Below are 14,095 nucleotides of genomic sequence, written 5' to 3' on the forward strand. Positions count from 1 at the left end.
AAAATCTATATTTATCTCATTCTGTATGTTAGGAAATTGTAGAAATGTAAAAAAATTGAATACATTAATATAACAGGTATATTCTCATCATTCATAACTAATTGTTCATACTTTCATATTTGTTTTGTCATTTTTATTTTTGTTTTTTTTTAATGTTTTATTTATTTTTGAGAAAGAACACAAGCAGGGAAGGGGCAGAGAGAGAGGGGGACAGAGGATCAGAAGCAGGCTCTGTGGCAGGCTCTGTGCTGTGGGGCTCAATCCTACAAACCATAAGATCATGACCTGAACCAAAGTCAGACGCTTAACCAACTGAGTCACCTAAGCGCCCTGTCATTTTTATCTTTGAAGGAAAAAAAAAAAGAAAAATTAGAGGGGTGCCTGGGTGACTCAGGTCATGATCTCACAGTTTGTGTTCGAGCCCCGCGTTGGGCTCTGTGCTAGGAGCCTGAAGCCTCCTTCCGATTCTGTGTCTCCTCCTCTCTCTGCCCCTCCCATGCTCGTGCTCTGTCTCTTTCTCTCAATAATAAAACAAATGTCAAAAAAATTTTTTTTTTTAAGAAAAATTAGAGTCTGCCATTGTCTCAAAGGAAACCCTGCCACTTCCAGCCACCACCCAAGGTCCCACTCTCCTCTCCGAGATTGGGGCATATCAGAAATAAATTTGCCGGCTCCCTGTCTCTTTTATTTTCATCCCAGAATAGAAGGACGCAGAAAACATTTCACATTTTCACATTTTCATTTAAATGATACAACCAAAGTCCTATTTTCTGAAAGGGAGACCAGAAAGTGTTAGGAAAACTTTCCTCAGTGAGACATAATCAGCCACCCACCTGTCAGATCATTTCCTGCTCTGAAACAGAAGTGCCGCGGAGCACAGAACACCCAGCTGAGAGCCAGAGCCTCTTCTCACCCTGCAGGGGACAGCTGTCAGCATGCCTCTGGCCCGTGTGCTATGGGCAGTCGTGGTGTCCACCTGTCTTGGTAAGGAAGGTGGAGGTCTTCATGCATAGTGTTATCTAATGGGGCTGTGAATCAGAGATTAACAGCACAGGAACAGAATCGCCTCAGAGCCCAGCTATGGGGAGGCAGAAAGCTGATATGTGCTGCCTCGGGTTTGGATCAAGAGGAAAAGTGGTTGGGGATGGGATCAGCTTGTGAGTCTGCCTGCCTTATCTGTCTGGTGTGATACCCTCTCCTCTTTCCCACAGGATCCAGCATGGCCCAGAAGGTCACCCAGACTCAACCAGAAATGTCTGTGCACGAGGCAGAGACCGTGACCCTGGACTGCACGTTTGACACTCGTGTCAGTAATTATTATTTGTTCTGGTACAAACAGCCTCCCAGTGGGGAGATTGTTCTCATTATTCGCCAAGAAGCTAATAAGCAAGAGAATGCAACAAATAATCGCTTCTCTGTGAACTTCCAGAAGGCAGACAAATCCTTCAGTCTCAGGATCTCAGCCGCCCAGCTGGGGGATGCTGCGATGTATTTGTGTGCTCTCATGGAGGCCACAGTGACAGGAGCAACAGAGGGAGGTTTACAGAAACCTCAGACCTCAGCATCTGTGCAGAGGTCGGGGTGGGAGGAGTGACTAGGGCACCAGGAACATAGAAAATCATTGACTTCTCTTGGAATAAAAGCTCCTTCTATCCGAATATAAGAAACACAGAGAGATGGATATCTGTAAGCTACAATCCTTAAAATAACAGCAAAAATAATAACATATGTAGTGTTTTCCAGTTTTACGAAGTATCTTCATACATTGTGTCACATGTAACCCTTCTCGCTTTGCATGGTATACGTGACAAATCAGAATTCCTAAGCATGTCCTCTGCCCAGCAAATCTTTATAATTTGCCTGGGAGCTCATGCTTCCAAAATTCATAACGTTTTCCATTTTGCTGGTTGGTGTTTGTTCTTTTAATTGTCCATCCATGTCCAAAACTGAATCTCTCGGAACAAGGTACCCATTTTACAACACAGTGGATGTGACTGTTGAAGGCGTGACCAAGGAAAGGATCCACTGGTCCTACCATGAACCAAAAAGTTGACCTAGACCCATGGTACCTAGGTCAGATGACCTAGAAAAAGGATGGAATGGCTTGTTAAAAGCTCAGTTAAGAAGCCAGCTCAACGGCATCACCCTTAGTGGTTGGAATGCCATGTTCCCGGAAGGGATAGTATTCATTAAACCAATGGCTGATACATGGTGCTGTGGCTTCCTAGCTAAATTATGCAAATTTAGAAATGAAGAGCTAGAAGTAGACTAGACTCTTCTACTATCACTCCCTGTAGCTCATTTCCAGAATTTGTGTTGCCCTTTCCTACAGCCCTAGGCTCTGCTGGATTAGAGTTCCTAGGACCCTGCGGAAGAATGCTTCCACCAGAGGATCCAGTAAGCGTTCCACTGAACCTGCAGCTATGACCACTGCCTACGCCATTTCAAACTCCTTGTGCCAAATGTCCAGCAGGCAAAGAAAGGAGGGGTAATTGACTCTGATTATCATGAAGCATCGGGTTGTTATTACACAATGGGGGCAAAAAGGAATGTGTCTGGAATCTGTGTTTCACATTGAGTATTTCATGCCCAATAAAAACAGCAAGTGGCAGTTGTGGCTTGAAAAGGACAAAGTAAACAAGAACTGAGACCCCTGAGCAATGAAGGCCTGGGTCCCCCTATCAGGCAAGCAATCTAAGTCCAGTAAAGTGCTATCCAATGGCAAGGAAATCTAGAGGGGGGTGGGGAGAAAGAGTTTTAATTACAGCCTTGGGACCAGTTAAAGAAGTGGGGCCTGAAGGTCATGTATTAAGTGTTTTAGATGGAATTCAGTCCACCACAACCTTGAAGACTCAGTGATGTAGTGAAAATAATACAGGGCAAACACCCACCTGAGTAGTGCAAAGAAAGCATTGTAATCAAGATCTGATGTGCTTTCTGGTCATGTCCAAATGCCAGCTCCAATTCTATCAATAGGTATGGTAGATAATTCTGTGGACACTCACACCCATCTCAAGCTGATAACATCCAACATTACACATGCACTGTGTGTTTTTTTACTTCTTACCCCAGAGCCTTCTCTGACTCCTCAGGAGCTCACTCAGGCTGTGGGTAAGCACAGCCTGAAAGAAGAATTACCACCTCCACTGGCAAGTCCCAACCAGTGGGAGGGAGGACCAAGGCATGCCCTAGCTCCCTGCCTTCCAGCAGAGGGTCCCAGAGGGACTTCCTGTGTGCTTACCAGGAGATCCGGGCAGAATCAAGTTCCAATCTTATGCTACCTATTTTCTCACTCCTGCTGCCTAAGATTGCTTCCTAAATAAACTACTTTCACCTGAGTCCTTGCTTCAGGCTCTATTTGGGGACAAGAAAAATTAACACATTCTTTGAAAATTTAATAGAGAAAGAACAGAAGAGAGTCTGAGGTGAACTTTACTGGGCTGGTTGCTAATAACAGCAGGTGGGTACTTGAGTGATTAATTGGAAATCTTCCATGTGATTCAACAGATCTGTCTGATCTGATTCAAACAGGTCACATATATGAAACTCCAGGCTCTGCAGATGTGTGATCATGTCTTTTCATTGCACAGAAACTTTATGTACCAAATCTAAACTCTCTTTATCATTATCCCCTTCCCTATGTCTGCTCACCCTCTACTTTTTAAACCTCATTCTTACTTCCTCCCAAAACATAGCTCTATTTCAGTCTATTCTCCTCACTGACCCATAAACACTTCAAGCTCTTGAATTTCTTTTCTGCTTGTTCTGCTCACCCAAATTTACCAAATATACTTTTATGTATATCTCAGGCTGGCTAAATCATATTAGTCCTATATAAGCACACCTTAAGGCTCTATCTCATCCAAAGATTCATCTCTAACAGAGAATCCTTGAATTCCTTTTCTTCTAATGTCATGCAATTAGGCATTGAATCTGAACCATACAATTTGACTCTCAGTGATATACCTTCTTTTTTTGAAAGAGAGAGAGAGAGAGAGAGAGAGAGAGAGAGAATCAATCTCAAGCAGGCTGCAAACTCAGCATGGAGCCCAACCAATGCAGGCTTGATCCCACGATCCTGAGATCATGACCCGAGCCCAAATCAAGTCAGATGCTCAACCAACTGAGCCACCCAAGTGCCCCGTGACCTTACCTTTGTAAGCATTTGGTATTGTTTCAAGGTACCGATCTTGCTTCTTACTCTAGTCTCTAGGAGGACAGAATTTTCCCTTGTATACTTCAACATTCCTCAATGTTCTTGGCACAGTGTCAGGCAGATGGGAAGTGTTCGGTAAAGCTAAAGATTATGCTTAAAACATAGTTAATAATCATCATATATTCATGACAGAATATTAAGCAGAAAAATCGGTACATTCTAACCTTGTCACAGAAAGTTTTCTTTGAAAAGGTAAGACAGGATAAAAGGTAGGATTTTTAAAAGCAGTGATAAAGGGAAGAATAAGGTACATTCTAAATATCAAGTTCTCTTCATTGAGTGTAAACAGAATTCTGAAATTTATATAAACACATTACTTCCAGAACAGATTTCTTGACAAAACCAAGTTCTTCTTGTGTAGAGGACTGAATCATAGGAATTGCCTCTGTTATTATTTCTTTGACCTGAAGAGAGCACTGCTTGCATTCATTGACAACAGTTATTTGCAAAAACCTGTCTCTTATTCCAACATCTCTGTCCCTCACACATATGAAAACTCTGGAACAAACCCTTCTTTATCTGAAGAGTCTAGGTCAGATTTCCACATTCCAGAATCAAATCTTCTGTGGACTTAGGAAGGCCAAATATAAATGAGCTTCTAGGAGCCACATTTATGATCTGGTGTCTTCAGCTGGGAGAATTTTTTTTTATTTTTTTAATGTTTATTTATTTTTGAGACAGAGAGAGACAGAGCACGAACAGGGGAGGGTCAGAGAGAGAGGGAGACACAGAATCTGAAATAGGCTCCAGACTCCGATCTGTCAGCACAGAGCCCGATGCGGGGCTCAAACCCGTGGACTGCGAGATCATGACCTGGGCCGAAGTCGGATGCTCAACCGACTGAGCCACCCAGGCGCCTCCAGCTGGGAGAATTTATGTCATCAGGAACCCAGAGGACCCAGAAGTTTCCAAGAACTAGTGTCTATTTTTTGTAGAAGGGACTCAAAGGACAAATGAATTTTGTAATCCGCTCTTTAGCATTTTCTTTTTAAGAAAATTAATCACCAAATGAAAAAAGAGAAAAAAATCCTTCCTAAAACTGATGATCCAAGGAGGAAAGAATTTTAATGTTTATTGTAATTGCTTGAACATTATTTCAGATCCGCGGGTATAGTATGGAAAGTATGTAAAATAAATCTGATGCTTTTGTTTTTGTTCTGGATCAACAGGGCTTTGGAGCACGAGGGATGATCCTGTGTTAGTCCCAGCTCCCTGCCTCCCTGCACATCCAGACTGTGCACTTGAGAGTCTCAGCCACCTAACTCTGTGCTAGAGGAAGCTCACGGTCCCCAAAGAGCACCCAAGTGCACTGGGACTTACACCCTGCATGGGGACCACCAGTCAGAAGCTAGTAAACAGTCTCCATCATCTCCTCTGACAAAACAAAATTGTCAGTGAATATAAAGAATATAAATACAACTTTTTAAAAAGATTTTTTTCACCAGTTTTTTTGTTCACTGTATTTTCAAATACGGAAATGAGATCATGAGAATACTACACAGGAGATGGCAGAGACGTGACTGGGGCCGGGACCCTCAGTGTTCTTCCGTGAGATCCACCCAGCCAAAAGGGAGTGTCCTGATGTCTGGAGCAGCTTCTCGCACTTGGGCCATGAGTTGTTGAAGCGCCTTAGTTTCTGCCTCTGTCAAACTTCTTCCATGAGAACGTGAGAGTAGACATGTGATGTCCACATATTTTTCTCCTAGTTTTGACTTTTTATAGTCAAATCCTGTGAGGAATCCTGTGATGGTAGTTGCCAGATACTATTGCTATCCCAAGGGAGCACAGTAAACTCTTTCAGACTGCCCGCATGGGGCACTGCTTTTTGTTTTGGGGGGTTTTTTATGTTTTTTTTAAATATTTTTTAATGTTTATTTATTTTTAAATAAATAAACAGCGCGCGCATGAGTGGGGGAAGGGGCAGACAGAGAGGGAGACACAGAATCGGAAGCAGGCTGCAGGCTCTAAGCTGTCAGCACAGAGCCCAACGCAGGGCTTGAACTCATGGACCCTGAGATCATGACCTGAGCCAAAGTCGGAGGCTCAACCGACTGAACCACCCAGGAGCCCCTGCTTTTTGTTTTTTAACCTCTTCCTCTATTCTCTTCACCCTTCCTTTCTGCTTAATAATCTATAATCTGGATTTGCTCACCACCTTCTATAGGTTTCCTAAACAACCCAACCTAATGACTGTTCTGACTTAAAAGAAAAAAAAAAAAAAAGCAAGGATCATCTAGATATAATATCTATCTTTTAAAAAAAGAAAAAGGAGAAAGGTAAATTCAGCTTTCTGCCCACCCCCATATTTGCCCACTTGAAAATTCTTTCATATGAATTATCTTATTCCATCTTCAGAGTTCAATGGCCTGATCAGCTGTGGCAGCTAGGGGCTGACCAGATGATGGATAGAAGATATTAAAATTCTGATTGGCGGGGCCCAGAGGATCAGGAAAAGACGCTCTGGCTAGGGATTCCCAAACATCATCACGTGTGCAGTGAACGCAGGCAAGAGGCAGAAAACACTCCCTCCTGAGAGCCTCGTTTGTGAATTCATAGCTTGAGTGGGACTGAGATGGAGACAAAAGACAGTCCACCAATCTAGAGTTTCCTATAAAAACTAAAGAGAAAAAGGGAGAAATTGTAAAATAATCACAGCTTTGCAAATGTCGTATGACCCCAACCAGAAAATGGTAGGCATGGTAGAAATTTCGTCACGAAACAAACAGGAGAAAGGACTGTACCAACTACAGCAATTCACCAGGCTGTGCTTTAAGTTTTCTGATGTTAAGAGCAGCGTCGGTGGCAAAATGCCTACTATTTACCACACTTCCCGAGTGGAACTTATAAACAGGTTGGAAGACGTAAGGCCACCGTGCCCTATACAGCAAAACAGCTTTTAACTTATCTTTTGTTCCCCTTTCTGTTATGCAGAGGGAAAGTTTACATAAAGCTGGACCACAGAGATGGCCTTTTTAAAGACTGGATGACAAAAACTCGGTAGGAAGAGAAAATTAATGCAAATGAGTGGTTCCATACATATGAGTTTTCATTTTAGCTCCGTTGTTTCCTCATAGGAGAATGTGTGCATGAGGAAAAATGGCGTGCCAATGAAACACTGTCAAATGGGCAGCACAGACTGTTCCCAGATAAGTTTTATACCAATTATTCTGATTCTTCATTTACGCAGACATGAATACATGTGCACAAAAGTCCTTATGGGAACATTTGCCACTGGTATTTTAGAGCTCATTGACCTCACCCAAGCCAGATATTCTTTAAAAAGGGAGAGTGGGGCCTGGGTGACTCAGTCAGCTGAGCTTCAGACTCTTTATTTCAGCTCAAGTCATGATCCCAAGGTCATGGGTTGGAGCACCACATCAGGATGAGTGTGAACCCTGCTTGGTATTCTCTCTCTCGCTCTCTCCCCCTCCCCCACATGCTCGCGCTCTCTCTCTCTCTCTCTCTCTCTCTCTCTCAAATTACAAAAAAATAAAAAATAAACTCTTCAAGCAAATAACAGTGCATTAGGTATCAAAATCCTGGTTCCAATTTTCTCTAGACTATCTGAGCATTGCTGTTATCTTTATCATTATTTTGAAGTTTGGAGAAATAATTAAAATACAGAATCGGTCAAAGAACAATATAACCAAAACTTGTGTATGGCAACCCAGAGACCATTAGGATATTGGCTTCAAAACTTTAAAAAAGAAAAGAGAGAGAGAGAGAGAGAGAGAGAGAGAGAGAGAGAGAGAGAGAAAGCTGGCAGAGAAAACTGAGGTCATTCCGTTAGCTTTGCTTGTCTTTTCCCTACCCACCCTATCCTCCCCTCCTAGATCTTTACAAAAACAATTTAACAGCTCCTTCACTTCTTGATTGTTATCTCAGAATAAATTACAGTTCTGACATCTCTTTTCATTTGCCACTACAACCAAACTTTCATTCTCTGAAGCAAAAGACAAAAAGCTTTGATGCACTTCTTTAAGCAAGACAGAACCAACCACCCACCTGCCATACATTTCCTGGTCTGGAGCAATGACGTCACTGAGCACAGCTGATCCCCCGGTTTCAGATCAGAGCAGGAGAATTTTCACCCTGCAAGAGAGAGCCGCCAGCATGGTTTGCTCTGGTTTGCTGTGGGTATTTGTGGTTTCCACCTATCTTGGTAAGAAAGGCACACGTATTTGCTTTTATCCAACAGGACTGGGAAATAGGAAGAAAGATCAGTAACACAGGCATCTTACCTCCTCATTGGTGCTGGCTATTGGGGGCAAAGAAGTTTATGGATATTACCTGAAGTTTGATCAAGAAGACGAAAGGTGGTAGGGAATGGGATCAGCTTGTGAGTCTGCCTGCCTTATCTGGTGTGATACCCTCTCCTCTTTCCCACAGGATCCAGCATGGCCCAGAAGGTCACCCAGACTCAACCAGAAATGTCTGTGCATGAGGCAGAGACTGTGACCCTGGACTGCACGTTTGACACTAGTGACAGTAATTATTATTTGTTCTGGTACAAGCAGCCTCCCAGCAGGGAGATGGTTCTCATTATTCGCCAAGAAGCTTATAAGCAAGAGAATGCAACAAATAATCGCTTCTCTGTGAACTTCCAGAAGGCAGACAAATCCTTCAGTCTCAGGATCTCAGCCGCCCAGCTGGAGGATGCTGCGATGTATTTGTGTGCTCTCATGGAGGGCACAGTGACAGGAGCAACAGAGGGAGATTTACAGAAACCTCAGACCTCAGCATCTGTGCAGAGGTCGGGGGAAGGGGGAGGGTGAGTGGTTGGGGTACCAGGAGCATAGAGAGGGAATCATCAGCTTCTCCAGAGAAAAAACATACTATTCTATCAAACCAGAGGAAACACAGAAAGGATGTCTGTAAGCCTTAGTAATTCTCAAAATAGTTATAAAAATAACTGGTCCCTCAACATGGAATGCCCATCCCCACTCAGCCACTTCTCTAGTGCTCAAGGTGTTCTGAAGTGTCTCCTCTTCTCGAAGTCCTTGTCCCCAACTTGCCCAGGTAGTGCTGACCATTTCCTCTTTTTTCCCTTAGGTTTTCAACCCTAAGCGTATTCTTTGTTTGTTTGTTTGTTTTAAGAGCAAGCTTTACTTATTAGAGACTGAATTTTATTCATTTCAATGGCAACAATACCTACAATATTCCTTAATTCACAGATAGGATTTTTTTTTTCAACGTTTATTTATTTTTGGGACAGAGAGAGACAGAGCATGAACGGGGGAGGGGCAGAGAGAGAGGGAGACACAGAGTCGGAAGCAGGCTCCAGGCTCTGAGCCATCAGCCCAGAGCCCGACGCGGGGCTCGAACTCACGGACCGCGAGATCGTGACCTGGCTGAAGTTGGACGCTTAACCGACTGCGCCACCCAGGCGCCCCGATAGGATTTTTTTTTAATGAAGTTAATTCATTGGTAGTATTTTCCTTATTTCCTCAATAAACATGATACAACAAAAGTTGATTCTGGGCTAACTCAGAGGAAACAGAGACTATATGGTATACAGAAAATGACTAATAATGACAATATTATATTGATAATAATAATAGCTAATACTTAATAATAATAATAGTAATAATAATAACAGTAGCTAACACTTATTGCATATGTATGTGTGCCCCACATTCTGATAGGTGCAGAATATGGATTATTTCACTTAGTAGTTTGAGCAAATCTATGCTTTAGGTACTCTTGATAACCCTATTTGATATGAGGAATTAAACCTCAGAGAGGCTAACTTGCCTAAAATCACACATTGTGTGTATGGTTCATTAATCAGTGGACATTCTGCGTCCCCAGAGAGTGGCAAACGCTACAGCCTGTCAATCTTATTAATTTGACAGATACATAGATATATTTTGAGAAAGAAATGCATGAAAATGGTGCTATAATGTGCACACACTTGTATAATATGCACACTGTTCTCTTTCTAGGGTGTAATTGCATACTACCTGATTTCATTTATCATTATTAGTTAAAGTTAAAGTAGAATTAACAGTAGTACCATTATTATGCTTCTACATAGAGAATTTGTACCTTAATACTAGTTTATACTTATTTGGCTTGTGAATTTTTAATATTTTTAACTTGTCTGATGCATTTTTCAATACCATTTCAAAATTATTTATTTATTTATTAAAGTTTATTTATTTATTTTGAGAGAGAGGGAGAGAGAGAGAGAGAGTGCAAATGGGGGAGGGGCAGAGAGAGAAAGGGAGAGAGAGAAAATTTCAAGCAGATTCTACCCTGTAAGTGAGGAGCCCAATTCAGGCTTGAACTCCTGAACCAGGAGAATATGACCTAAGCCAAAGTTGGTCCTTTAACCAACTGAGCCACCCAGGAGCCCCAATTACATTTTAAATTTAAAACACGGTTTTTGGCAGTGGTGCTCCATAAATGTTCCAAGTGTCACGCTGTGTTATTCAATGAAGAATGTAGTTTTAAAAAACCCAAATTATCATAGGAAAACCTTTTTTGTAACTTTTTGAGCTGTTTTTCATAGGACTGGGTATTGCTGTGAGTGCTTTTTTTCTGAATTTTTTTACCTCTAGTGCGAAACTAATATATTCTGAAATACTTTCCCACATAAATAGTTTTTCCATTGCATGAGTTCCCATGGCTATAAAATTTTACATCTTTGGGATGTACCTTAATTTCCTCAATCAGTCGCTTTTGCAGATGAGCACAAGTATATTGTTACCAAACCAGGGTTATTATGAGTAAAATTGAAGTATTAAAGAAAAATACTGTACATAAAGCTGTATAGTGATGTAGGGAACAAAGGCAGAAAGAAATGTAGATCAAATTAAATATCCTTATAACCTGCAGCCCACTGACAAATACTTGAGGCAGGCAGAGTAGAACATTCCTCCAGGAACTCCTACTGTCTTAATGTTAATACTTTCCTAGAGGGAAAACAACCTTAGCTTGACAATAGCCAGGCCTCCAGGATCTTGAGAGTTTTCTTTAGCATATGAAAGTCCTTTTGGAAACTTCCCTTTGTCTTTACCTCTCCCAACTCCCAAGTGTAGAATCAGTCACTCCTCACAACCCCAATGCAGCAATTTCTGCCCACAGGTCTTGTCCCTTTGCTTCAATAAAACTACCTTTTTGCACTGAAGACGGCTCAAGAATTCTTTCTTAGCCGTCAGCTCTGAGCCCCAGTATTTTCCACATCATATGCAAGTAAGAAAGAGCCCAGGTCAAAGTGACTGAAGCAAAAAACCAAAAAACTAGTTGGCTTAAAAAAACTGAAAAACCCAAGCTAACTACCTCTTCAAGAAGTCTGGGTCCAAGTATTCAAATGATGTCACCCATAACTTGCCCTGCACTAGCTCTTCTTTCTTTTGGCTTTATTCCGAAGTAAGCTTTGGCCAAGTGATGGCAAAAACAGCCACCAGCAGCCTCAGACTTATAACCTGCCGTATTGGTTTCCTATCGCTGCTGAAACGAATAATCACAAATTTAGTGGCTTAAACAATATAAATTTTTTATCTTATCTTCTGAAGGCCAGAAGTCACACCAACCTAAAACCAAAGCATTGGCAAGGGAGCCGGCATGAGTTCTAGAGTCTCAGGGTGGGGTTGGGGGAAGGGTAGTGAAACCTTGAGACTTTGCCAACTTCCAGCGGCTGCCACACTCCCGGCTCGTGGCTGACCTCCATCTTCAAAACCTGCAACTGTATCATTTTGACCCCTACTACCACCGCCACATCATGTCCTTCTCTGTCTTGACCCTCCTGCTTCCCTTTTACAAGGACTCTTGTAGTTACACTGGGCTCACCCAGGGGTGGTGTCTCAATGGGGTGTCTCAGGATAGGATGGAGGCCCCCAAATGTGGGATGACGATCAGGTGGAAGCCGGTGGACAGTAAAAAGATTCACCTGAGGCAGAACAAAGGCATAAAAGTTTATTGAATACACTGCCAGGGAGTGGTGGGCAGGACAGCAGAGGACAGGCTGTCTGCAACAAGGCAGTGGGTGAGGGCCATATTTACAGGGGGAAGATGAGGCCGTATGCCGATGTATGGGATCTTCCTTTTTTGGTAACTGTGCCTGGTTGTAAGTAGCCCATTGGTCAGTTAGGGCTGATGGATATTTTGAGGTGGGTCATCTGATGGGCCTGTTTATATTCAGCCAGGTGGATGCCGTGGTCCTTTCTACATTCCAATGCTCAAGCCTACTTGCCTGAAAGTGGCCTCCACACCGGGTATTTCAGGGTAGTCTCCCCATCTCAATATCCTTAATTTAAACTTTAAAAACCTTTTCTTTGTGTTTCTCCATTAGCCCACATTAGCTTTTTCTCACCTACTAGACTATTTGTTATATTTGTCATGTGTTGTATGTATTGTGTTTCCCTCCAGGTAGGGATGATATTAAAAAGTTTTAGCCTGATATCTAATAGCCTGTTTGGATTTGGTATGAATATCGGAATGCACACAGGTTGGGAGGAGACAGTCATAGCGTTAGAACAGAGTCCTGGTGGGGACCCCTTACTAAGCCAGGAGTTTACCGTTCAGTTGGAAGTTCCAACCCTCTAATCATATGGTTGGCTTCTCTGCCACCAGCCATCCTTAGGTGCCTTTCCTAAATCGCTTCATTAACATAAACAAAAGACACCTCTATCCCTTTCACGAAATGAAATTCCAAGTTTTGGATGCTGTGTGTCAGAAGTGGGGACACAGATCAAATATATATTTCTAATTATAAATCACAAATATTACACGTGCCTATATTAATCTTAGCCTTTGCTTAAGAACTTGATCAGAGTAGAACCTTTAGGTATGGAGACTGCATTAGTTAATCCCTATGCCTATTTTGCTTCTTACTAATGTGCTTTGCTATCACTTGTAGCCTGCTTTGGTGGTAAACAAAAACTGGCAGCATGAGGCTTTAAAGCACTCACTCTCCTCTTAACTTGGGCTTTTATTCTTAGATCTACCCCTCTCTGGACGCTTTATTCTCTACACCACCAGGAATCACTCATTTTTTTTTTAAGTTTATTTATTTATTTTGAGAGAGAGAGAGAGAGCACAAGCAGGGGAGTGGCAGAGAAAGGAAGAGAGATAGGATCTCAAGCAGGCTCTACAATGTCAGCACAGAGCCTGATGTGGGGCTGAAACCCACAAACTATGAGATCATGACCTGAGCCGAAGTCAAGAGTCAGGTGCTTGACTGAGCCACCTACACGCCCCAGGAATCAGTCATTTTAAACAGAAGTTTCAATCTCTTGACAGAAGGAAACACTTCTGCTTAATGGGGAAGCTAAGGCACATAACCTTAGATACTGTAGAGACAGTATCTCAGAATGACAGTTTGATAATTTCTCGCACACAATGTCTGCAAATTGAGAAGGGTGAATGCCTCAGATCTAAGAGTCCCTTGTTCTGTCTTACTTCATTCATACTCACATTTAAGGAGAAACATTCAGGCAGCCTCATGAATTTCAGTGATATTTTCCACCAGCCTATAGAAAATACAAATTTAAGAATGGCTAAAGGATTACACACACATATACATTGACAGTAATTCTGCATGCCATCAAGGCATGTTCATGTTTGTAGACCAACCAGTGCATTAGATTAATGGCAGTCGAACTTAGGAAAACTATGTGATCACACATTTTGAAGATGAGTTCTAAAATATTTGATCATTACTGTAAATGTTTAAATAGCTATGGAGGTTATAAATTCCACTGTATTATAAATATTGACATTTTCAAATAAAATTTTAGAAGAGCTTTTAAATATATGCGATGAAATCTTAATACTAAAGTGATTTGCTACCCATAAATACCCAATTAAAATTTATGAACAAAGTCTCCATTAACAATTGAAGATACAATAACAATTGCTTTTTTTCTTTCCTTA

The 14,095-nt window shown here is 41.9% G+C and overlaps 2 gene segments (V, D, J or C); both read left to right on the top strand.

Moving 5' to 3' along the window:
* Nucleotides 1-838: 838 nt before the first annotated feature.
* On the top strand, nt 839-2,688 carry LOC123583342. The segment is given in 2 exon segments: nt 839-984; nt 1,212-2,688. Coding segments are annotated over 2 exon segments (432 nt in total).
* A 5,560-nt stretch (nt 2,689-8,248) lies between these two features.
* LOC123583702 lies at nt 8,249-8,991 on the top strand. The segment is given in 2 exon segments: nt 8,249-8,378; nt 8,606-8,991. Coding segments are annotated over 2 exon segments (516 nt in total).
* The last annotated feature ends 5,104 nt before the right edge of the window (nt 8,992-14,095 follow it).

This window comes from Leopardus geoffroyi, chromosome B3 (genome assembly GCF_018350155.1).
Source record: "Leopardus geoffroyi isolate Oge1 chromosome B3, O.geoffroyi_Oge1_pat1.0, whole genome shotgun sequence".
NCBI lineage: Eukaryota > Metazoa > Chordata > Mammalia > Carnivora > Felidae > Leopardus > Leopardus geoffroyi.